This window comes from Chironomus tepperi, unplaced genomic scaffold (genome assembly GCF_022539635.2).
Source record: "Chironomus tepperi strain 1889 unplaced genomic scaffold, CSIRO-AGI_Ctep_v1 contig_464, whole genome shotgun sequence".
Classification (NCBI taxonomy): Eukaryota; Metazoa; Arthropoda; class Insecta; order Diptera; family Chironomidae; genus Chironomus; species Chironomus tepperi.
In genome coordinates, this window is record NW_027226586.1 from 99,052 (window position 1) to 123,202 (window position 24,151).

The following is a 24,151-nucleotide window of genomic DNA, read 5'->3' on the forward strand; positions in this document are numbered from 1 at the left end:
AGTTTAGTCATGACCAAGTATAAAATTATCTTCACTTTTGCGCCAATCTTTTTTGTAAACAAACTCTTGAAATCTCAAATTCACTAAAATCATAAATGTTCACATTAATGTTCGGTTCACTATAGATTCTCATTACATCACATTACATTTATACTATAATGTCATTTGATTAACCGATCTTAAATCCATTAAATAAATTAAATAAATAATTTTCTACTTTTTCACACACACAAAATCAGAAACTCAATTTAAATTTTGTAAAATCGTTAAAATTTGAATCTCAAAAATACGTTAAAAAATTAAACTTAATTTTAATCTAAATTATTTACGATGTATGGATATGTCGATGACAGAGGTGGCAAACTAGTGTAATGCCAAAAATGTTTGAAAATGCCGTGAATCATATACCGTGTGCTTACCAATAAGGGTCTAGATATATAAGAAGTTGTCTTCCACTGTTTTGCGAGAGTAAGGCATTCGCGATTGAGTGGTTAGGCAACAGACCGGATGTGTCAATTTTTAGTGAGTACGTGAGTTAGTATTGGCAGGAATTCGGGGAACTCGGACTCCAATACTCCAAAAAAGCGCCTTTAACGTTCAGTTGAGACATCCATGGAGTTGACTTTAGTCTAGCCGCCAGTCACTAATGCATACGATAGTAAAAATCAACCTGTGACGAATATCACAAGATTCCAAAATCTGCACCAGGTCATAGTGACTCCAACAAAGGGCCGGCTTCAGGACAGATTTTAGATCAATTACAAAAGAACCTGAAAATTCTAAAAATATGCCTGAAATTTAAATGATTTTTAATTTTTTTGCAGAATTTATTAAAGAATATATTAAGAATTAATATGCAATGTTACAGCCATTTCAGCCTCTTTATTGATTCATTCTGTTATTTTTATATATTTGATCATTTCAAGGGATCGTTCGGAAATTACGTAACACTAAGAATAGCATTTTTAGGCTCTACCATCCTTACTCTCTGCCTTAACGCTTTTTCGCAAGATCATGAGCCTCACAACCCCAATTCCCTCACTCATCAAAGGGTTACGTAATTTCCAAACATCCCCAAATTAAGATTATCTAAAAAATATTAAAATTTGATCATTATTATGTCCACATCCACAATTCCCCCTTACTTGAATGCCTTCTCACTAGTAAATCTAGTCATCAAATCAAATGCAAACTTTGGCTGATCATATGGCACCATATGTCCAGCCTTACGTACCAAAACATCAATAATGTTAGCCGTCTCATGAACATATCCAGCAATATCCTTATCCAACTTCCAAATGTACCTCGGTGCATCCAAATAGTCATTTTTATTAGCAAAATTCAACTTTTGCAGGAATGCAATTGTCAACGGATATGCCACAATAATGTCCAATTGTCCATTATAAAATAATATTCTATAATGTTCAAGCAGTTCCGTTAAAAATGGCACAACACTGTCCATGACGTCACGCTTTAAATGCATCTCAACCTTATTCTCCTCACCATCAAGTCCATGGAATGTCAAATTACCAACATGAATTGCTTTACGGACATCAGAACGTTTAAGGAAGCCATTCATGCCATCATCAGCACCATCATCGACCACCTTCATGTAGTTAAAGTATGTCTCATATCCAGTCATATTTTTGAATAAGGAACCGGACGGAAGTTGGTCCATGTTGATTAATTCATCAAAGATGTCAAATGCCTTATCAAAATCACGTGCCTTAATTGCTGATCGTCCAAGTTCTTCATATTTATGGAATGTATCACGTCCTTTTGTGTCAATAAGTCCAAGTTGATATAAGTAGTCGCCATACTGGAGCTGATGAAGTGGATCACAAAGTCCATTGCCAATGGCCATGCCAAGGAAGTTGATTTTAACTTTGGCGTTTCCGTTCCTCTTATGGATGGCATGTCCAACAGCTGGTACATATTTACCGGCATAGCTCTCACCAGTCACGTAGAAGTCATTCTTTTGGAGATTTGGGAATAATGTGAAGAATTGGACGAGTGCTTCATAGAGATTATTGCCGACATCATATTCATCCTTGGCATAGCCTTCATCCTTGTCGGTGAAACTGAAACCGGTTCCAACTGGATTATCGATGTAGATGACATTGTGATTGACATTCCATGAATATTTACGGGATTTTACTTTGCCTTTTTTGGTGACCTCGAATGGACCGTTTTCGGTGAAGAGACCGAAGAGGGAACTTGCGCCTGGACCGCCTGTGGATGAAATTATGGAAAATTATGTTTATTAGGACTTTTATATGCTGTTTTGATTTAGATAGCTATTGAATCATCATTATTATCCCATGGAATGTAATAAACCCTAATATACAATTATATGCTCAGCGAGCATCTTACGGTACCAATGGGCATGTTCACTAGGGTCACTATTAGTAGGGTGGAGCTAGCCTAAAGAGAAACCGCACATGACATACGGCTCATGGCATTTCCAAACAATTTTGGAGGCACATTAGTGAGTCGCGACACACAGGTTGCCCAACCCTGCCTTAGAGCAATTCATCAGATATTTTAGCGAGCGGTACAATGCGACAAACTGAATTATTCGCCATAAAAATGGGTCGAAGACAACGTTATGACAACTTCACGCTTTGCCATCTATACAGCGAGGAACCAGTTCCTAGTGAACGAATACGATGTTCTGTTTGAGTTATTGTCATTGCACATTATTTTTATTAATAATTAAGCAATAAAATTACAGGTTTGTTTATAAAGAAGTCTAATAATAATAAATGTGAGTTACTAGGTCTTGAATTTCAATAAAATTGCTGACTTTTCAGTTAAGCAACGACATGTCTTCCTGTTTATTAATATTGCAAACTAAAATATTTGTTGCACATTGAAATTATGACTAACAAGGAATTAATTAAATGAATTTTGAAAAATTTGAAGATATAAGAATAACGGTTCCTGATGCCGAGACCGAGACCGAGAACGAGAGTCAGGGTACCCAGAGTGGTCTCGATCTCTGTCTCGATCTCAAGAATTTCTCGAGAATTTGCTACAAAAGATCAGTCATTTTAGTAAAAATTTGCAATTTTTCCGATAATATCCATATTACATTCATCATACTGACTAGATATAAAGTGACAACATTCTTGATAATATATCCGAAAAGCACAAATCGGTTGTAATCGGATACAACCATAGAGAAAGAGGCAATGCAACAACATAAGAATTTAGTAGAAATAGCCGTTTTGGCCAGGAACAGAAACCTGTCCATCAGCTTTATTAAGATACTAAAATTCACAGTGGATCAATAGAAACTAATCATCATCAAATCGTCATCAAGACATCCGTGCCACTGACTTGATACTAGATTCGATTTTATAATGCCAAAGACAAGTCTCCACCTGGTGCCAGCATTTTAGATCTATTAACTGATTTGTGCTATTCGGGTATAATATTTTTCTCATTAAATAATGAGTCACATTCAATTAAATTTATTGAAAGCATCCGTAAAACACCTGTTGTTGCTTATTGTTTTCTGTTTCAGTCAATTGTGAATCTTCAAACTGATAACATTAGACAAATTAATAGTATCAAGTTTGACATTTAAATAGAAAATTAAATTAATTCAAAAGGACTAAATAGTCGAAAGGCTTAAGAGGTTTAAAAATTATTTAAAATTAATTATTTAAAATTTTGAGAGTTTAAAAAACAACAAGAAACAGACAATAATGAAGACAATAGTGTTTATCATCATGTGCATTGTTTTATGTGTTGCCAAATTTTGTGAGTATTAATTTACAACAATATTTAACTCATATCCGAAAACTAATAAACAGATAAAGAGCGTACTCTGAGTATACTCGATAAACAAAAAATGGAATTTCTTTCCCAATAAAAGGGTTTGACACCAAAAATCCATCCAATCCCTCCTATCCTCTGAATATGTTTATGATTCGCGTATTATATTTTCCTAACAAGCAAAAATCATGTTCTCGAGAGCTTATTCACATTAAATATAACAGATGAGCATGCTAGTGAGCTTTGCACTAAGCATATTCTGCTCTTGAGAGCATGACCACAACCTACTATGGTTTGATAATAAAATGACACGAAAACTGCAATAACGACTATTAATTCATTTATTTCTATACATTCTAACTACAGCATCAGCAATAAAATGCTATCAATGCAATGCTTTGACATGCGACAAATTATTTGATGGAGATCAACCGATTGATATTGAACCAGCAGAGTGTGACAAAAGTGCAAAATATTGCGTTAAACATACTGGTGTCTTTGAAGGTTTGTTGAACATAATTTTAGATTATAATAATTAAGATTTTGGAATCAAGCTGACCTGAGTGACATAAAGGTTGTAATATAGGCCTCCAGGCTTAAGACCTAGGCCGGGGACAAGGCTGAGACTGGTACCAAATAGCACAAGTCGGTTAATTGATTGATAATACGGCACCAGGTTGGCGTGACTCTAGCATGATGCCGGTATTCAACCAAATTCAACACTAACATGGAGTAACGCAGGTCTGGTACCGGATTGTTGATTGACTAACCAATTTGTGCTATTTGGGGGTTTCCTTAATAGATTCTCATCATAAAATTTGATTCCAAAAGTCAAAAGCCACCAAAAAATTAGAATTTTAATCAATATTTATACATTTTCAGTCATTGGCAAAGCCGGAGCGATGCGATACTGTTCACGACATTATTTTGGAAATCATTGCAAATTTGTTGAAAATAAGGAATTGGGTTCAGATTTTGAGCAGTGCATTTACACTTGTGACACTGATGGATGCAATGTCTAAATGATGGATGAAGTAAAACATAAACCCAAACAGACAGACAGCGTTGTTAAGGAAAGCTTCACTTAATCTTAACAGCCTCATGTCAATGACTCACAACCCAATTTACAAACAGCTGATTACAAAAAAACTTATTTTTATTTTGAACAATTTTTAATGCGATAATTTAAATAAAATTACACAAAAGTGACCCTTAAATGTGAGATGTGACACATAAAATAAAAAAGAAAGAAATCATGTCTGTTATCAGCCAATTAAATTCATTTCTTATTTTAATAAATAAATGTCGAATGAATGACTTTTACTGTGCATGTTTTTATGAATTGAGGGGGGTTTTGGGGAACCTAGACTGAGACACAGAGACATAGAAGAATCAGAGAAACACAAGAGACACAAGAGACACAAGAGACACAAGAGACACAAGAGACACAAGAGACACAAGAGACACAAGAGACACAAGAGACACAAGAGACACAAGAGACACAAGAGACACAAGAGACACAAGAGACACAAGAGACACAAGAGACACAAGAGATACAAGAGACACAAGAGACACAAGAGACACAAGATACACAAGAGACACAAGAGACACAAGAGATACAGGTGACACAAGAGACATTCAGAGACACAAGAGACACAAGAGACACAAGAGATACAAGAGACACAAGAGACACAAGAGACACAAGAGACACAAGAGACACAAGGAGACACAAGAGACACGAGATACACACAAGAGACACACAAGAGAGACACAAGAGACACAAGAGACACAAGAGACACAAGAGACACACAAGAGACACACAAGAGACACACAAGAGAGACACAAGAGAGACACAAGAGACACAAGAAACACAGAGACACGGAGGCAGAGAGACACAGAGAGACACAGTAAGACAGTCTTGATAGCTCTTAATAGTACCCCAATCCCAATCTACCTGCTGTCCAATAATAAACCCCAAATCTACCCAACCATCCCAAAATTATCTCCAAAATCCCAAAAAATTAACATAAACTCACCTTGCAACCACAACAGAACCGGTGCATTAGCTGGATCATTTTGTGCCGGAAAGTACCAGAAAAACATGTTCGAATTGTATGTCTTATTGACAGTAAAGAATCCAGAATAGCTCGGATATGCCTTCAAATCATCCAAAGTCACAGTTGCCATCTTCTGAATATCCTCAACATTTTTTCCACTTTCAAGCAACGGTGTGATATACAGCACATCATCACCATCCACTTCACTATTATCACCATTGTGTGTCTCAAAACGCGGATATGGATTAATAAACAGTTTTGCACATGATAAATTAATTAAGAAAATTGAGTAAATTAATAGAAATTTTATTATCATTTTCGGGTCTAGTTTGAATGCTTAACGACTTGACTGGACAAAGAGACGATGATGAATGACTGCAGTGATCGTGAAAAAGTGATGCGAAAATTATTTGAATTTGTCAGTTGAGTTGATAGTCCCCTGGATGGTGGGGATTGGTGTTTTGATGGATTTTGGATGGGTTATTTGGTTTGTTGATGGGGTAAATGGGGGGATGGAGGGTATGGAGGGTTGGGAGGTTGATAATTCACTGTTGAGGTAAGGATTTGAGAATCAACTAGCAAAATTGGCTCAAAAGCTTTAATAATGCAATTTTTAAGGTTGACAATCCCCTAAGAGTATGCTCCACTAGTCGACAATCCCCTAAACAACCACCAAACCCAAAATATTGCACTAATTCCCCTCAAATTTCCCTAAATCCCAACCAATTCCCATCATACTCCCCACAACCCACCCAGTTGATATCCCCTCAACATCCTTAATTCCCCATCATCATACATCCCCCTTACAAGTTGACATTCCCCTAAAACATAAATATTGAGATTTTATTTTGATTATTTTTTTATTAAGTCATAATTACATCCACAACAATGCCTATCGATGCTAATACATCCGATGAGATAATTGACGAGGTTTTGTGTACGACAAAGACAGAATATAGAATCTTGTTGGAACTGTAAGGCTGGATATCATAAAAATTTATGTGATTTCACTTTTTGAACTAAATTTTTTTTAGGAAATTGATCTCAACAGAGTTCAGCACCGGATCACTGTATGTTGTACCATCAAAGAGCAATTCACTGCTGTGGAATGGAATTATATTCATAAGATCGGGTGTCTTTAAGAATGCAATATTGAGATTTACTGTGCAATTGGAGGGAAATTATCCAAATACGAAAAATACTCCTGTAAGTTTTGATTGTTGGGGGGATTGTGGGGAATATAGAGGGGTTTATGGTGGGGTTGTTGAGGATTCTGGACCAAACTGCTCATATGTCTTATGAACCCCAATTAATAATGAGCTTGCACATCTGATCTGTACCACAATCTACTAGTCTGTAGATGATGACACTACAGTACCATGCAGGGGTGTATTGAGAAGGGTTGGGGTGGATTTGGGGCTGTCTTTGGTCAAACCGTGGTCCAATCTTCAATTTGCTAGAATTTTCAAGAAGAAATCATAAAAATCTCCTAAATTTGTGCGATTTATACAATAACTAAATCAAACCTACCATCCAACCTGACCCATCCCTATACCCCTTCCTGTTACCATCTAACCCTGCTCATTGTGTCAATTAGGGACGGCTAACATTGTCCAACTATCCAAATAGTCTTCCCAAATAGCACAAATCAGTCAATTGTCCAAAAAATCTGGCCCGCAACAAGCGTAACTCTGACATGGTGCTGGATTCTATTTAAACTCGGTACCATGGCAATTCCATGCCAGCATGTCTTGATATAACACTTGATACTTATGTAAACCAGCCATGTCAAGAATATACAAGACCAGTGGTGGTTAACCGACCGAAATCGCACATGACATACAATTCATGGCATTTGTAAACATTTTCGGGGGCTCACCAAGTTGCCGAAGATCACAGGTTGCCTATCACTGCACTAGGGGACCCTTTTCCCCTCCACTTCGTGAATACACCCCTATAGTTGTCTTAACCAGAGTTGCAAATCAGGCACCTGTGACAGACAAAAACCGCACAAATTCTTGGTAATTTGTTTGATTTTCTTAGAAATCCATACAAATTATTAAGAATTTGTACGGTTTTTGCCTGTCGCAGGTGCCTGTTTTGCAACTCTGGACTTAACCTCCTTTGTACCCCTCGGGTACATTTACAATCCACATCATCTAACATTTTGTTCCTTAATTTCAGGAAATAAAATTAGAATTTCCAATCGACCATCCACTGATCTCACCCGACACCTTCATCTTTGATTCATCACATGCATTTCCCACCTGGAACGAGTCTGAGCATCTTTATACACTTCTTAAGTTCTTCAAGTATTGCCTGGAAAATTTTGAATTTTGTTGCAATTTACCACCCGAAAAGGTCGTCAATATTGAGGCTGTAAGCCTATACACAAAAGATAAGAAGCTTTTTGGACAGAAAATTGAACAAACTGTCGTGAGAAGCATGAATGAAATTTTTACACCAGCTGGTGATGACAATTGCTTCACATTTGACAGGAACTCAATTGAGGAAGACGAGGAAATTCATCAATCCATACTGGATAATATGAAGAACATCACTGATAATTTACCTGAAAGTTTTTCATTTTTATTTGATCGTAGGACGGTCAATTGACAGATTTTATGGATTATTGTTGGATATTAAGGAATTGTGAGCAATAAAGTTACGTAATTTAAAGTTTATTTTTAAAGATATTTTTAATATCATTTTACAATTTGATTGATTTTTGTGACTTATAAGTAAATTTTGGGTTTGTTAAGGAACGTAAGGGGGGCTGAAGGTGCTAGTTTAGAGGTTATGTTGGGGATAAGGAAGTGATTTGGATATGAGGGATTTTTGAGGTTATGTTGAAGAAATTTGGAGGTTATATTGAGAAATTTTGAGGTTAAATAAAGGAACTTTGAGGTTATGTTGAGGATTTTGAAGTTATATTGCGGAATATGAAGTTATGTTGATGATTTTTGAGGTTATTTGAAGAAATTTTGAGGTTATGTGAAGATTTTTGAGGTTTTTTTAAGCAATTTTGAGGTTATGTTAAGGATTTTGAGGTTATTTTTCCAATTTTTGAGGTAAAATGTCCAATTTTTGAGGTTATATGATAGAATTTTAAGGTTATATGAAGGATTATTGTAGGAATTTTAAGGCTATGGGAATATTTTTAAGGTTATTTAAAGGAATTTTGAGGTTATGGATCAGATTTTGAGGTTATGTAGAGGAATTTCGAAGTTATGTGAAGGATTTTTGAGGTTATTTGGAGGATTTTTTGAGGTTATGTGAAGGACTTTTGAGGTTATGTAAAGAATTTTGGGTTATGTTGAGGAATTTTGAGGTTATTTGATGGATTTTTGGGGTTGTTTGAAGATTTTTGAGTTGTTTGCTGGAATTTTGAGGTTAAGTCAAGGATTTTTGAGGTTATGTTAAGGAATTTTGAGGTTATTTGAAGGATTTTTGAGGTTATGTGAAGGAATTTTGAGGTTATGTGAAAGAATTTTTAGGTTATGTGAAGGAGCTTTGAGGTTATGTGAAGGAATTTTGAGGTTATGTGAAGGAATTTTGAGGTTATGTAAAGGAATTTTGAGGTTATTGATGGAATTTTGAGGTTAACTGAAGGAATTTTGAGGTTACATTGAGGATTTTTGAGGTTATATTGAGGATTTTTGAAGTTATATGCAGGAAGTTTGAGGTTATTCAAAGGATTTTCAAGGTTATGTTTCAAAATTTTTATAAAATTTATCTCCGAATTTGATTCTACACAGCAAGTTGAAGGTACATTAACCCAATAGGTACTTAAACTCTAAATCCCTAAAAATTAATTATTTTAAATTTTCTCAAATATTATCCTTTATCCACGACATCGTCCGCGTCAACCTCATCTCATTCCTTCCTATCCCACCGATGAATCTTACCATCATCACATACACAAACCAGTATGTCACCATCCCTTGAAAATGACACTTGTCTTATTGGTTTCGTACACTTATAATGCGATAAGATGCTCGGCTTGTCTGTTGGACCTTCCGAGTCCAAATCAAACATGAAAATCTTTCCCGTTGAATTACCAACAGCTAAATATTTTTGTCTCATATCCAAATCCATTCGTACGAACCACAGCTCACAGTCATCGACATCAAAGGAATGAATTGGAGTCGCATTTGTGGCCGTCAGGTTGAATGGCTCATTTAGGTTCCCAACTTTCCACCAAATTATACAATTTTCACATGATTTTGATAAAAATGTATTTCCAAAGCACTTGACACTGTCAACATAATTTCGATGAACTGATCGGGTCGTAAAGTCAGCAAAATGTATGTGAAGTGTTGGAAATGACCGGACACGCTTGACATCCCAATAAGTCTCACTACTTTCGATTACTGATTCCATCTCTTCGGTATCAAATTTCCATACTTTAAGATTGTGATCCATGCCACCTGATACGCAGTAACGTCCGTGTACGTCAAAGTCTAGGGCTAGAACTTCATCACGATGGCCAGAGACGCCGCCGAGAATTGCGACCTGTGAACATTTGAGGTGGAAAATTAGGGAAAATTTCAATATTTTTGTAGTAAAAAGGATAAAATCATGAGTTAGATGATCAGGGGTAAAGTCAGGGTTTGATCAATTTTCAACCCCAATCCCCCAAGTTGTTGCTAGGAATATTGGACATTGGCTACAAAACACCCTCTTTTCCCAATCTAAATACACATAGGTCCTACATTTTGGTACCAAATACTCAATTGAGTGGGTTTTTCTGGTTAATCCTACCCTTTACCCCCTCTTTATTCTTTCCGTAGCTGTGATGTGGCTGTGATGTTTGGTATTAGCAATTGGCAGTCAGAAGCCGGCGATAAAACCAGCTCAAGGCAACATTTGAGGCAGGCCATGGATCAAAATTGATCTCAGGAAAGTGGGAGGATTTGAGACGAAAAACCTAAGTAAATTGAGAATTTGATCCAAAAATGGAGGGAATAGGGAATAGGGTCAATGCCTGGCTACTGACTATGCACCTAGGGGGAAGGAAGTCAACGTCTAGGTACTGGCTATACCCCTTAGGGGAGGAAATGTCAATACCTGATGACTGACTATAACGATAGAGGCAGTAAAGGTTGAAAATTGATCAAAAGCTGCCAAAAAATCATCTAAATTTGATTAAAAATTGAGAATACCTCAGTCATCCCCCTTGTCACATCCCAATCCAGCAATACTCACACAAATCTCCGTCTTGATATTCCACAATCTCATACTATGATCCTTACTAGCAGTCAACAGCAAATGCGGTTGCTTTGGATGAAATTTCATCTCATTAATAGCATTTGTATGTCCAATAAATCGTTTCTCCTTCAAATGTCTATCATTAATATAAATAGCCCTAACCACCGATCGAACTCCACCACATGCCAATATTGGACAACTTCCTTCATAACTCCATGCGAGCGTATAAAAGACCTCATCACGATCTGGATCATCATAAGCACGAAGTAGCTTAATTCCACAAAAATCATCAATGTCCATTTCCACGTCCTTGTCATTCTCATCCATGTGCTTATCATCAACACATTCATAAATTGAGATTCGGTACCCGCTGGCTGTCGCAAATATATTTCGATCCTTAACAAAATGATTAAATTGAATTGCAAAAATTTGCTTTGCATTTTCCTCCGTCACAAAGCAATTAAACCTGTACAGTGACTTTAGTGGCTTGTTGTTGTTGTTCTTTAACTTTGACTTACGTCCTTTAACCTTTTGACTGCGACGATTTGTTGAATTTTCGGAACGTCCTGTTGATACGGATATGATTGATGAATCATTATCGGACTCAATTTCACTGTTGTTGCCGGTTTTGAGGTCTGATTTTGACATTGTGTGATGTATGGATGGGGTACGGATGGTGATGTGTTGTGGCTGATGAGGATTAAATTTGTAAAAATTGTGAAATTTTTGATAAGAAAAAATTAAAAAATTTGCCCGGCGCGGGAAAACTAATTTTTTTGTTGTTGATTTTATGGTGAATTGTTGTGCAAAAAATGTTGATTTGATGCGGACAATTTGAATTTATAGCGGGAAAATTGGATGGGTTTTGGGATTTTTGGAGGAATTTTTGAGGATCATTTGGAATTTCTTCAATTTTTCATTTGAATTTGGCTGCAATTTTGGATTTTGGGCCTTTTTGTCAAAATAATATTCATCAAAATTGAGGAATTCGATGAATTTTGGGACTACTTAGTTAATAGATCATAGAAAGCGCTTTTTAAAGTCAAGTCATAAGTTGACCTCAACTTGATATGAATCAACAACAGAGAAATCAAAACAAAAACAAATACTAAAAAATTACAAAAATAGTTTTTGAATAAATTTTGCAAATTCTCAGTCATCGCAGGTGACATTGATGATCTGGAACCAAAGCTGATCATTTGAGGAACATCTCTTGGAACTGTCATCAAATATACAGCTGTTAAAACAGGATTCAGTCAGGTAAATTCCAATAAAATCTAAAATTATTACCAAAATTTAATTCAATTTTTCCCATTTTAGAACCCATAAATCCAGTCAATCCACAATGGACACCATCATCAAACAAGAGCATGAAGACAACACAATAATCCAAACCATAGAAATAAAACCAGAACCAGAAACAGATTCAGAAGTGATCATAAAAACAGTCGACCTTAAAATAGGCAAAATTCATCAAGAACTACCTGAAGTTAAACAGAAAAGAGTCCAGAAAAGAAGCTCAAAGAAGAGAATCCTTGAGGATCAACATGAGGATGAGTCAACGGATGTAAAAATCATCAACATTACAGATATCAATGCTCTTAGTAGTCAACCAAAAGAACAAAAAGCTAGGAAGACAGCAAAAAGATTTAAGGCTGATAATTTTGATATTCAGGGCATTGGGAGGGTTATTGTGGATTCGGAGATTAAGATTGGATCAAGAACAGACACTGCGAAGTTTAATGATGATTCAGAGATTAGGATCGGATCACAAATAGACACCGAGAATAAGCTTGATTATTCAGAGTTTAGATGTGGATCACAAACGTACGTTGGAAGTGGATTCGATGGTTCAAAGCTAAAAAGTGAATCACAAATGGATACTTGGAGTGTTGATGATGATTCAGAGGTAGACAATGGATCACTGGTCAGCATCAGGAGTGGATTTGATGATTCAAAACTTGGCAATAGATCGAAAAATGGGACCAGAAGCAAGTATGACAGTTCAGAGCTTAACTATGGATCACATACGGACACTAAGAGGACTTTTAATGATTCAGAGCTTCCATATGAATCACAAACAGACACATACCCCAATATTGCTCACATTAAGACTGAAAAGGAACTTATAATTGAAGATTCTTTACCTGAATCAGATCTAAGTCCATCTAGTGCTTTAAATGTGTCAATTTCACAAAATTCCAACACAAAACGTCATAAAACTAAACGAAAATCTCAAAAATCTACAATAATTGGTCAAAATTGTGAAGATCAAGCTCATGATGATCAAGTTGACTTGCACAGTCAAGTTGAATTGTCTAATCAAGTTGAGTTGTCATCAGTCAAGCTTAATAGTCAAGTTGACTTTTCAAAGAACAAGCTCATCAGTCAAGTTGACAGTAAAACTAAACTAGCAAGTCAAGTTGATTATGAAAGTCAAGTAGATTACGAAAATCAACCTAAACCCCTACAAATTGCCCAAAAACTTGACCCATTTTCCCTCAATCATCAAGGAAACCATCAAATAGCCTCAATACCTCCAGCTACCTACTCTTCCGACCTTCAATATCTTCAAGACTTCCCATCAACTTCTCAAACTCAAGTCAATCCAATTTACAACAAAAATCTGAATTTCCATCAACAATCATCAAAGAAGACGTCCAATCCGATGACCCGGACGACCAATCCAATGACCCGGACATCAAATCAGACCCAACCTCCCAATCCCAAAACAGACCCAAATGACACCGATTCAGACAACTCAGCCACCATCAATTCCAACTATAAACTCCAAGACGGTAAATTTACATGCCTTACCTGCAACATATGCTTTAAAATCCTCAAAAACTTTAATAAACACAAGTGCATCATCTGTCAGCAATGCAGTAAGCAATTCTCAAATCGAAGTGGACTTAAGAGGCACATCCTGCACATTCATACAGCAACTGATGAAATATTTGAGTGTAAAGACTGCAATAAGACATTTAAAGCCAAAAAGTATCTGGAAACGCATATTAAGTCACATGATAAAGTCCTCGAATGTGACAGCTGTGGCATGAAGTTTGGCAGTACAAGTCGACTTAATGAGCATCAAATTAAGCATAAAAATCCTGAAATATTAACATGTAAAGTATGTGACAGGAAATGTTCAAGTCGGAGTAGCTTAAAGTTTCACATGAGAATCCATGACATTGACCGTACCAAGCACCTGAAGTGTGACAAGTGCAGCTTTACGACGGACGACAACCGGACACTTGTTAAGCATCAAAAAAGTCACGTGAAACAGGAAGAAAAATTCAAAATGTCATCGGAATGGCTGAAATGTGAAAAATGTTCAGCAAGACTTAAGAATAAGCAGTCGTTGAATAATCACATGTATTATGTCCATTCCGAGATGTCATTTCAGTGCAATTTATGTGGAATTGTTGTTAAAACTGAAAGAAATTTAAAAAGACATTGGAAAAATATTCATGAAAATGACAATAAAAGTTGAAATATTTTGAAATTAATTTAGAAGGTTCATTTATTAAGGAACGCTGTAAGGAATGATAGCTGGCAAGTTGGTAATCAGGCTTAAATGATTCATTGGCTCAAGCTCTCTCAGCCTATCTTACTCTTTTAGGCTATCTTAGACTTTCTTAGGCTCTTTTAGACTCTCTCAGGCTCTTTCAGATTCTCTAGACTTTCTCAAAATCTTTAATTCTAGACATTTGAGCATTTTTTGAATTTGAGAGCAATAACATCAAATTAATCTCTGAAAGAGATAATGATAACATGTGCGTTTTATTGCTCAGTGTTTTGTTAAAATTTGATGAAATCACATTTGTGCTGTAATTAATTTAATTATTAATCAAAATTCTGTATAACACTTGATGCGGACAACTCAGGTGACTCAGGATTTTGTCGTTTAATGAGTCTGCCTATTTTTATGAATGAGAATTTAATGCAGGTAACATATGAATTAGAAAATAGAATTAGTAGGCAAAATTGACAGAACCTTATTTTGAAAATGGTTACTTTTGAGTTATTTCTGGGTTAAGATTCAATTCAATCGAGATTCGCTTTACCTAAGAACATCAATTAATAGTTTTTAAATATTTCACAATTAAACAAATTCAAAAATAGTGTTTTTGTGAATGAATAAATGCTGTTATCAGCAACATTAAATTCAGTTACTATGCGGAAATGATTTTAAAATCAAATTTATACATTTTTAATTGGGAAGTTTTGCTTTTTGCGCCAGGTCAGGAAGGGTAAAAAGGAATAGAAATTATTTGAGATTTCTTAAAAATAATGAATTTTTCGAGCCATGACACACCTTGGTCTCAACCGAAACAGCTTACGGCATGTAATACTTGAAGGACTTAGCTTGAAGAACATGAGGCCTTGTGATTAATAATCTGTTGTATCACACTCTTAAGACCTACAGTTTTAAGTGCACATAGCCCAAACACTAGTAAGTCATAAGGCCTGATGTATCTGGCAATGGACTAAGTTACAGCTCGTATGTACAAGATTTCGTAAATGTACGCGGCATGAGGTTGATGGTCATAGCATTTCCGTGACATTCCAGACACGACACACAAGTTAAGGGGAGGGGTTGTAGGTCAAACTAGAGACAATTGGGCTGAGGAGAAGATGGAAGGGATATGGAAGGAGTGCATTTGCTGCACGGTATCAAGAATAGGTTAAAACTCATCTGTCCTCAATTTTAGAGAATTATTCTTCAATTTTATAGAATTTTTCCTGAAAAAATCCTATTTGTTTGCAATTTACACAACCCTGACCCCCAATCCCTTAGATTTACCCCTAAAATTTGGTTTTTAAAAATTCTAAAACATTCACATATATCAATAGGCATATCCAGAATCAGCTGTCCACCTTCCAAAAATGCAGCAATCAACTCTACAAAATCCAATAATCGTCTATTTCAGCCTAGAAGATCAAATCGACGAATCCATAGTAAATAGCTGTCAAACTTACAGATTCACATCACTATGTCCACACAATGAAGTTTTAACAAAATTATTCGCATTAACACCCCAAATTCATCCCAACCTGTTCACATTTATCGTTGAGAATGAAAATTTTGAATTTTACAATCAATATGCAGGCGCAAAATGGCTGTCAATGAATGTTGCAATCCTTAAAATGTGCATAGCTAATTACTGTCGGAATCGTGTCTTGCTGCTGAAATTGACGTCGGTTGTTGAGAATTACTCGAAATATTATTACAAAATTGCCAATTCTGATGGATTTTTGGAAATTGATGAAGTTGAATTTGACAATAAATTTGATGAGCAGAACTTGGCATTGCAGTCAGGAAGTGACGGGATTTTGATGAATTTTGAGGTGGCTGTTGAGGATTTGTTCTTTAAGGTTTTGTATCAGCCGAGAAGATTGACTAAAATCTGCAGAAATGGACAGTCATTAGGTTCATCAATTAATGGCAACTTTCTGGAATTCACAGAACAAGCCATGCTTGAGGACGTCAAAAACCACAAATTCGTCCTCATCACTGGCAAACCCAAGTCTGGAAAAAGTTGGTTCCTCAAAAACGCAGCAGTTAAGCTGTATAAAATGGATTCATTTGAATTTACATCTTACGTCGACCTAAAGCTGTTCAATCAAGAGCTAACGACAGAAACTGACTTTATTGACTTCATGACTGATTTCATTTCAAAGACAAAATCCAAATTTAGGTCTAAAATCATCAAAAATCACTACAAAAATGGCAAAGCCTGCATACTTATTGATGGATTTGAACCTAAATTTGCAACAAAATTGCTCAATTTTTTCAACAAAAATGATGGAAATCAGCTGTGGATTGCTGTTAATTTTGAATTTGCAGAGAATTTATTGCACAATTTAGGAATTGAGGCTGTCTACAATCTGAAGGAATTAGATGTGACTCATGGTACGGACGCAATTGCAGCATGCAGTGACATCATGCAGACTAAACTTTCACAATTTAAATCCCTCAAATCTCATCAAAAATTATGGAAAACTGCCCAAAACTGCCTTAATTCACCTGATCTTGTGGAACTAGTGAAGCATATAGGACATGACAAAGACAATTTCATCCCCAGCATGATTAACAGGAACTCAAAAGACATTGTCAATCTCACATTGTCAGAAATTCACAAAATAATGACAACAACCTCAGAAAATGGATTGTTGAGCTATTTTAAGCATGTCACTAGCCATCCAGAGTCTATATTCCGTCACATTATACAGCAAAATGATGTAAAGGCTTTAAGAATCTTCTGTGAAGCTGTCAAGGACTTTCTAACGCCGCATCAAATTTCGGAACTATTTGGTCGAAAAAGTCACAGCAACGACAGCTTAATCAATAGCTGTAAAGTCTTAAAATTCACATCTGAATGTCCATACGATGGTGTATTAAGACAGCTATTAGCTTTAAATCCACAAAGTCACCCAAACCTGTTCGTATTCATCGTTGAGGTTGAGAATTTGGGATTTTATAATCAAAATGCCGGCACATCAATGGATGTTGGAATTCTACAATTCTGCGTAGCTACTTTCTGTCGGAATCGTGCCTTGCTGCTGAGATTGACGTCGATTCTTGAGAATTACTCGAAATATTTTTACAAAATTGCCAATTCTGATGAATTTTTGGAAATTGATGATATTGAGTTTGACAACAAATTTGATGAGCAGAATCTAGCAATGGAGTCGGGAAGTGACGGGATTGCGATGAATTTTGAGGCAGCGGTTGAGGATTTATTTTTTAAAATTTTGTATCAGCCTAGAAACTTGACTAAAATCTGCAGAAACGGTCAATCTTTACATAACACACGAATGTCATCCATTAAGCACAAATTCCAAGAATTCTCAGAACAAGACATGCTTGATGACGTCAAAAACCACAAATTCATCCTCATCACCGGCACACCCAACTCCGGAAAAAGCTGGTTCCTCAAAAACGCTGCAGTTAAGCTGCATAAAAAGTATTTAATTAAATTTACAACTTATGTTGACCTAAAGCTGTTCAATCAAGAGATAATGACAGAATCTGACTTTATTGACATCATGACTGATTTAATTTCAAAGACAAAATCCAAATTTAGGTCTGAAATTATCAAAAAACATTACAAAAATAGCAAAATTCCCATATTTATTGATGGATTTGAGCCTAAATTTGCCACAAAATTGCTCAATTTATTTGATAAAAATGATGGAAATCAGCTGTGGATTGCTGTTAATCCTGAATTTGCAGAGCATTTGATGGACACTTTAGGAATTGAGGCTGTCTACAATCTGAAGGAATTGGATGTGACTCATGGAACCGACGCAATTGAAGCATGCAGTGACGTCATGCAGGCTAAACTTTTACAACTTAAATCCCTTAAATATCATCAAAAATTATGGAAAACTGCTCAAAAGTGCCTCAACTCAGCTGGTCTACTTGACTTATTGTGGTATACTGGATATGACAACGACAATCTCTTCCTGTCAAGTATTCTCATGACTATAAAATACTCAAAAGAAGTCGTCAACTTCACATTGTCAGAAATCCACAAAACAACCACAAAAACCTCAAAAAATGGATTTTTCAGCTATTTAAAGCTTGTCAACAGCCAGTCAGAGTCCATCCTTCATCTCATTGTACAGCAAAAAAATTCCGAAACTTTACAAATTTTCTGTGATTTTGTCAAAAATTTCCTCAAGCCACAGCAAATTTTGGAACTTTTTGGTCAACAGACAACCACAAAACATGAGAATGTCCTTCAAATGGCAGCAAAATCCAGTGACTTGTGGTTCCATGAAATTTTTTGGAATATTTTCTTTGACAATTTTGATGACTTGATTCCACTTGTGCTGCACAACAACAGATATGGTGACAATTATGTCCACTACCTTGTGACTCACGACCATCCAGACATCATTGACTTTACATTCCATAAATTCAAGGAATCATTCAGCACTGCTCAATATCAAAAAATTCTAAAATCAACAGGCATCCACGGCCGTAACATCCTTCAAGCAGCTGCAGTCAGTGCCAAAAACCTCAAAACCCATCAAATTTTATGGACAGCAGTCAGGGAAGCATCAAGCCCTACCATCAGATTCATAAAATATCTTCAAGCTGTCGATGGACATGGCAACAATGTCTTTCATCTTGCTGCATGTTTTACATCACCTGATGTATTTGAGTTCATGATATCGGAACTGGAAGGACTTACGACACCTGAAAATATCAAGAAAATATTGACTGGAACTGGACTTGCTGGGAAGAATTTGCTACAATCGGCAGCAAGGCAGAATTTTTCGGTTGATTTTCATGCTGCTTTATGGGATATAATTAAGAAATTTGTTGGAACTGACAGTCTTTGGGACATGATTAAGCACATTGATGATTTTGGCGATCATGTCTTGTCTGATGCTGTTGAGTGCAATAATGTTCAGGTTGTGGAATTAATATGGAATCAAATTGAGCACTTCCTGTCCAAAAAGGACACAGACTATAGACATTTAAGCATTGAAAGGTTTGAAGGACGTGACTTGATGCAAGTATCTTTGGAAAATGAAGCACATCCAAATGTTCATGAGTTCTGTATGTCAATGCTGATTAAGTATGAGTCTTTGTTTAAAGCTGCTGATGATCCTGACTCGACAAGTCAACAAGAAGTTAAATGCTCAAATCGACTTTGTCTTGAATGTGATACAGATGACTTAATAGACATTCCAGTTGAATCTGTTGCTGGCTCGTCCACCTAATTTGTACAAATTGTCTGTTCCTACATTCAGCTGACCATCTTTCATCATTGTACTACATCATGTAGCTTAAGGCTGTCGTTTCCTTTGTGGATTCCAGGGGTTCTTCCTTATTTCTTATTCCTTATTCCTAAGCAATGCTCCACATACTGTGCGACTGCAGGTCATTGTGTACCAACAGAAGGAAGCATTTCAATAATGAAAAGGTCAACTTTCAGGATATAAGAAAGCAACGATACGCAAACATTATTAATCTTTATTCCTTCCAACTCTGTGTCAGAGTCATGACAACCTAGAACCAGATGTCAGGCTTTTTTTAAGTAGTTTGCCTTCCGATGTCACTGCCAAATACCAAAAATACTGTATATTTTAGTAAAAATGTTGAACAGACTTGAATAAAATTAATGAATTGTGTAATTTAGCAATGAATAAATTATGAGTTTTATTAGCAAATAGTCTACAGAGATAAGATAGCAAATTGCATTCACACTAGTTCTTAATATTTTTTTTTTTTTGAATCCGATTAACACACAGTGATATGTTATCCTAACGAAATGCAAGCAGACACTGTAATTAAAGTCAATTAGAGCTTTTTTAGCTCCCAAGCAGGCAAAGAGCATGTTCTGAAGAGCAAAGTAAGCCCAGAGCTTTACTCATAAACATGCTTATCTATTAAAGCTCTCAAGAGCATCCTCATTGTCTGTTTGGGTCGTCAAACCAAAGAACAATCCGAACTTCATAATTTGTTCACTAAGGCACTACTGCTATGTCATTATACTAACGGTAAGTGCTCCGACGGCACCTTGATAGCTGATTTCGACTTGTTTTTACGACAAAAAATGCGATTCATCGTTGCTCGGGAAACAGCATAGCTCGAAGTTGCGTGAAGTCAAGTCAGTTTTTTTTTTTTTTACAAAATCTGAGTCGATTTCGAGTTATGGAAAATAGTGTGGAATTTTACAATAAAATAGGGTTTGACAAATATGTGCATATATGCATGCATATGAGCTTACAGTTTTGACAAAAACTACAATATAATCATTTAAGTAGAGTTGGCATTCCGGTACTGATGGTCGGTATCAACCGACAGTTGTTGTCTTCGACAGGGACAGAAAGTGACAATGAACAGCAATTTACCATCGTTACCTTTAACACACCCATGTGAATATCAACTTACACCATTTAGTTTCCCATGCAATAAAGATATATCTTATCTATAAATTACCATATTATAGGTCAATTAAGTACAGTGCAATAAGCCAACAGGAAGTTTCTTTTCGTTCAGTAATTGTTTGGATTTGGTGAGCAGCATATGGAACTTCCATAATAAAAGTAGTTTTAGGTCTGTAAACTGTGAAAATGTTGGGAAATTTTGTTGAAATTTCATTAAAAAAATGGAAGGAAATTTGGAGAAAATTGGAAAATGAAAAATTTCATAAGAAAAGTGAGTGAAAAATTAAAAATTATTTTTTGGGGAATATTCGTAAATTACGTCAATCCTGATCCCAATCCCGAATATCGACATAGGCCGACAAACTTCCAAAATAGCACAAATTGGTTAATATTTTCTAAATCCAGCACCAGACTGTCATGACTCTTATATGGAACTGGGTCCAGACCAACTTTAAGTTCACTTGACTTGCCTCAATTTCCCTCAAGTCAACTGCAATGCTGCTCAGACCTAAAATCATCCAAATTCACAATTTTAATCAAAAAATCTTCCAGAAATCTTCAAAATCTGCCAAAATTATCTCAAAATTTGCCACGAGAACATCATCAATCACTTTGGTGGACGTAATGAGCTGTTAAGTATCAGACTTTATCGCATAACAAGCTTCCTATTTGCATTCATTACATGCTTATGCTTTACAATCAGTTATTATGTTACATGGCAAAATAATCCAGTTATGGTTGCTTATGATAACGAATTTACTGATACATCTGAGGTATGTACTCAATTAAGTACTTAACTTGTAATTTACATGATATATTGTTTTATTGCAGATTCCCTTCCCAGCTGTCACAATGTGCTATAATCCTAAAGTTGATTTAGACAAATTTGACGTAAAAAATGTCACAAAATTTATTAATTTGGACGATAAAGTCATGCTGGAACCAGGAAGTGAATTTTATTTGGAAACTTTATCGCATTTATGTTCATTTGGGTATCGGAGATGTAATGTCAAGTCATGTGAGTAGGTTATGGTATTTATTTCATTTATAGGATGATTGAAGTCAAGTTGACTTGACTTCATGTGAAATTTGAGTCAAATTTGGGCTCTGGGTCTGTTTAAAGCTTAAACCAGGATTTTGTAAGAAAAAGTCGACTCAAGTTGACTTGACTTCTGTGAAATTCGAGTCAAGTTGACTTGATTTAATGGTAAACTAGACTTAAGCTGACTTGACTTCATGCAAAATTCTGGTTAGAGCTTGAAGTCGACTTAGATTTTGTATCAAAAATTCGACTCAAGTTGACTTGACTTTATGTAAAATTCGACTCAAGTAAACTTGACTTCATGTAAAATTCAAGTCAACTTGACTTGACTCCACGTAAATTTAAATTTTGCTTTGAGTTCTGCTTCTTGATTAGAGCTCAAAGTTGACTTGGATTTTGTATGAAAAAGTGTATTCAAGTTGACTTGATTTCTTGTAACATTCGAGTCAAGTCGACTTGACTTTGTAGAAAAGTCTATTCAGTTGGCTTAAATTTATGTATTATTCGAGTCAAGTTGGCTTGATTTCATGCAAAAATTTTTGACTCAAGTTGACTTGACTTTATGGAAAAGTCGATTCAAGTTTACTTGACTACAATTTAACCACAAATTTCACCATCCTCAATTCATATTACAGCCCGAACACCCCGCACATGCTACCCATCCTCACCCTGTTCACTCCAACTACACGACTTCAACCTCAACATGACTGGTGCTGATTATGTCAATAGTTTAGAGGAAATTTCAGTCCTCGACTTCATAACTGAGCTAAGATTTGAAAATGACGATGACTTTTTCTATGAAAAGCAAATTTACCGTCGATTAATTACGGACGAAGGCATCTGCTACACTGTAAATCTCGATGAAAATACTAAAATGTTTACATCCAAAATGGCTGATTATTTGATAAATTTCGACATAAATTTCACACGACCCCAAAAGTATCCAGTACATGCATCCAAGTCAGGACGTGATTATGGCCTGACCATCGTCACAAAGGATCTTGTCGACAACTTTAATGGAATGTGCGCAATTAAGGATGGCTTTAAGATCACTTTACATTCACCGCTAACACATCCTCGGATGTCAACACACTTTATTGACGTTCCAGCTGATGACGTCACTATGATTGCTATTAAGCCATTCGTCATCACAACATCTGAGGATTTACGGCAATATCATCCAAAAATTCGTCATTGTTATTTTGAAAATGAGAAAAAACTTGAATTTTTTCGTCATTATTCGCAGTCAAATTGTGAGTATGAATGCTACATCCAGCGACTTATGTCTACATGTGGATGTGTTGTGTTCTACATGCCGCACATTAGTGGAACTAGAATCTGTCAATCGAGTACTGAAAAGTCATGTCATTGTGATTTTCGTGAGAATTATGGACAATTAAAGGATTGTGACTGCCTGCCGTCCTGCAATTCAGTCACATACGATACAGAAATTACGTCATCAAAGAGGGAACCGACACCTGAGAATATCGAGCATGTTTCGGTCTATTTTAAAAAAGATTATTTTTTAAAAATTAAAAGATTTCAAGTTTTTGGATGGGCGACATTTTGGTCATCAATTGGTGGCTTTTTGGGTCTGTTGATGGGTGGATCTGTGCTGTCAATTTTTGAGGTATTTTATAATATTTTTATAAGGCATTGCTTCACTAAGAGACATGAGATTATGGATGTTGAGTCGAGGGATGTTAAGGATGAGATTAATAAGGGCAACATGACTGTAAAGAGGACAAGAAGCACTCAAAGTTGTAGATTTTAAGGATCCTGAACACACTCATCAATATGGATATGATGTCGCCAATCTGAGCAGGACAATGACGTTCCTTAGAAGCTTACGATGCGACACAGTGATACACCTGGCATAACCAAGTCCGTACCAATCTTAAATCAGACACATCACTTGTGGACACTGTACCATACCTGTGGGTCACCAATGACTGTCCATGTCACACTGTTCATGTCACACTGGTTCATGTCGCACTGCTCATGTCACACTGTTCTTGTCGCATTGTTCATGTCACACTGTTCATGTCACACTGTTCTTGTCGCACTGATCATGTCACACTGTTTATGTCGCTCTGTTCATGTCGCACTGTTCATGTCGCACTAAGTTAATGTCGCATTGTTCATG

General features: G+C 36.0%; 5 protein-coding genes and 1 long non-coding RNA gene across 6 annotated transcripts; 4 read left to right on the plus strand and 2 right to left on the minus strand.

Annotated features, from left to right (window-relative positions):
* Positions 1-849: 849 nt before the first annotated feature.
* On the minus strand, positions 850-6,212 carry LOC139099142 (venom serine carboxypeptidase-like). Its single transcript, XM_070651537.1, has 2 exons — positions 5,820-6,212; positions 850-2,232 (listed from the first exon to the last, which is right to left on the minus strand). The coding sequence occupies exons 1-2, from the start codon at positions 6,154-6,156 to the stop codon at positions 1,142-1,144; spliced, it is 1,428 nt and encodes a 475-aa protein (XP_070507638.1). The 5' UTR covers positions 6,157-6,212; the 3' UTR covers positions 850-1,141.
* Positions 3,541-5,097, plus strand: LOC139099145 (uncharacterized). Its single transcript, XR_011545273.1, has 3 exons — positions 3,541-3,768; positions 4,150-4,287; positions 4,666-5,097. It is a non-coding gene; the product is annotated as an uncharacterized lncRNA (long non-coding RNA).
* Positions 6,213-6,321: 109 nt separating the features above from the next.
* Positions 6,322-8,524, plus strand: LOC139099144 (protein crossbronx homolog). The gene is made up of 4 exons (XM_070651539.1): positions 6,322-6,340; positions 6,709-6,814; positions 6,875-7,046; positions 8,025-8,524. Exons 2-4 carry the CDS (start codon positions 6,729-6,731, stop codon positions 8,454-8,456), a joined length of 690 nt encoding a protein of 229 aa, XP_070507640.1. The 5' UTR covers positions 6,322-6,340; positions 6,709-6,728; the 3' UTR covers positions 8,457-8,524.
* On the minus strand, positions 8,506-11,806 carry LOC139099143 (polycomb protein esc-like). The gene is made up of 2 exons (XM_070651538.1): positions 11,049-11,806; positions 8,506-10,355 (listed from the first exon to the last, which is right to left on the minus strand). The coding sequence occupies exons 1-2, from the start codon at positions 11,697-11,699 to the stop codon at positions 9,717-9,719; spliced, it is 1,290 nt and encodes a 429-aa protein (XP_070507639.1). The 5' UTR covers positions 11,700-11,806; the 3' UTR covers positions 8,506-9,716.
* Positions 11,807-12,116: 310 nt separating this feature from the next.
* Positions 12,117-14,560, plus strand: LOC139099149 (uncharacterized). Its single transcript, XM_070651541.1, has 2 exons — positions 12,117-12,311; positions 12,372-14,560. Exon 2 carries the CDS (start codon positions 12,397-12,399, stop codon positions 14,542-14,544), a length of 2,148 nt encoding a protein of 715 aa, XP_070507642.1. The 5' UTR covers positions 12,117-12,311; positions 12,372-12,396; the 3' UTR covers positions 14,545-14,560.
* Positions 14,561-22,894: 8,334 nt separating this feature from the next.
* On the plus strand, positions 22,895-23,779 carry LOC139099162 (pickpocket protein 28-like). Its single transcript, XM_070651554.1, has one exon. The coding sequence runs from the start codon at positions 22,895-22,897 to the stop codon at positions 23,777-23,779; it is 885 nt and encodes a 294-aa protein (XP_070507655.1).
* The last annotated feature ends 372 nt before the right edge of the window (positions 23,780-24,151 follow it).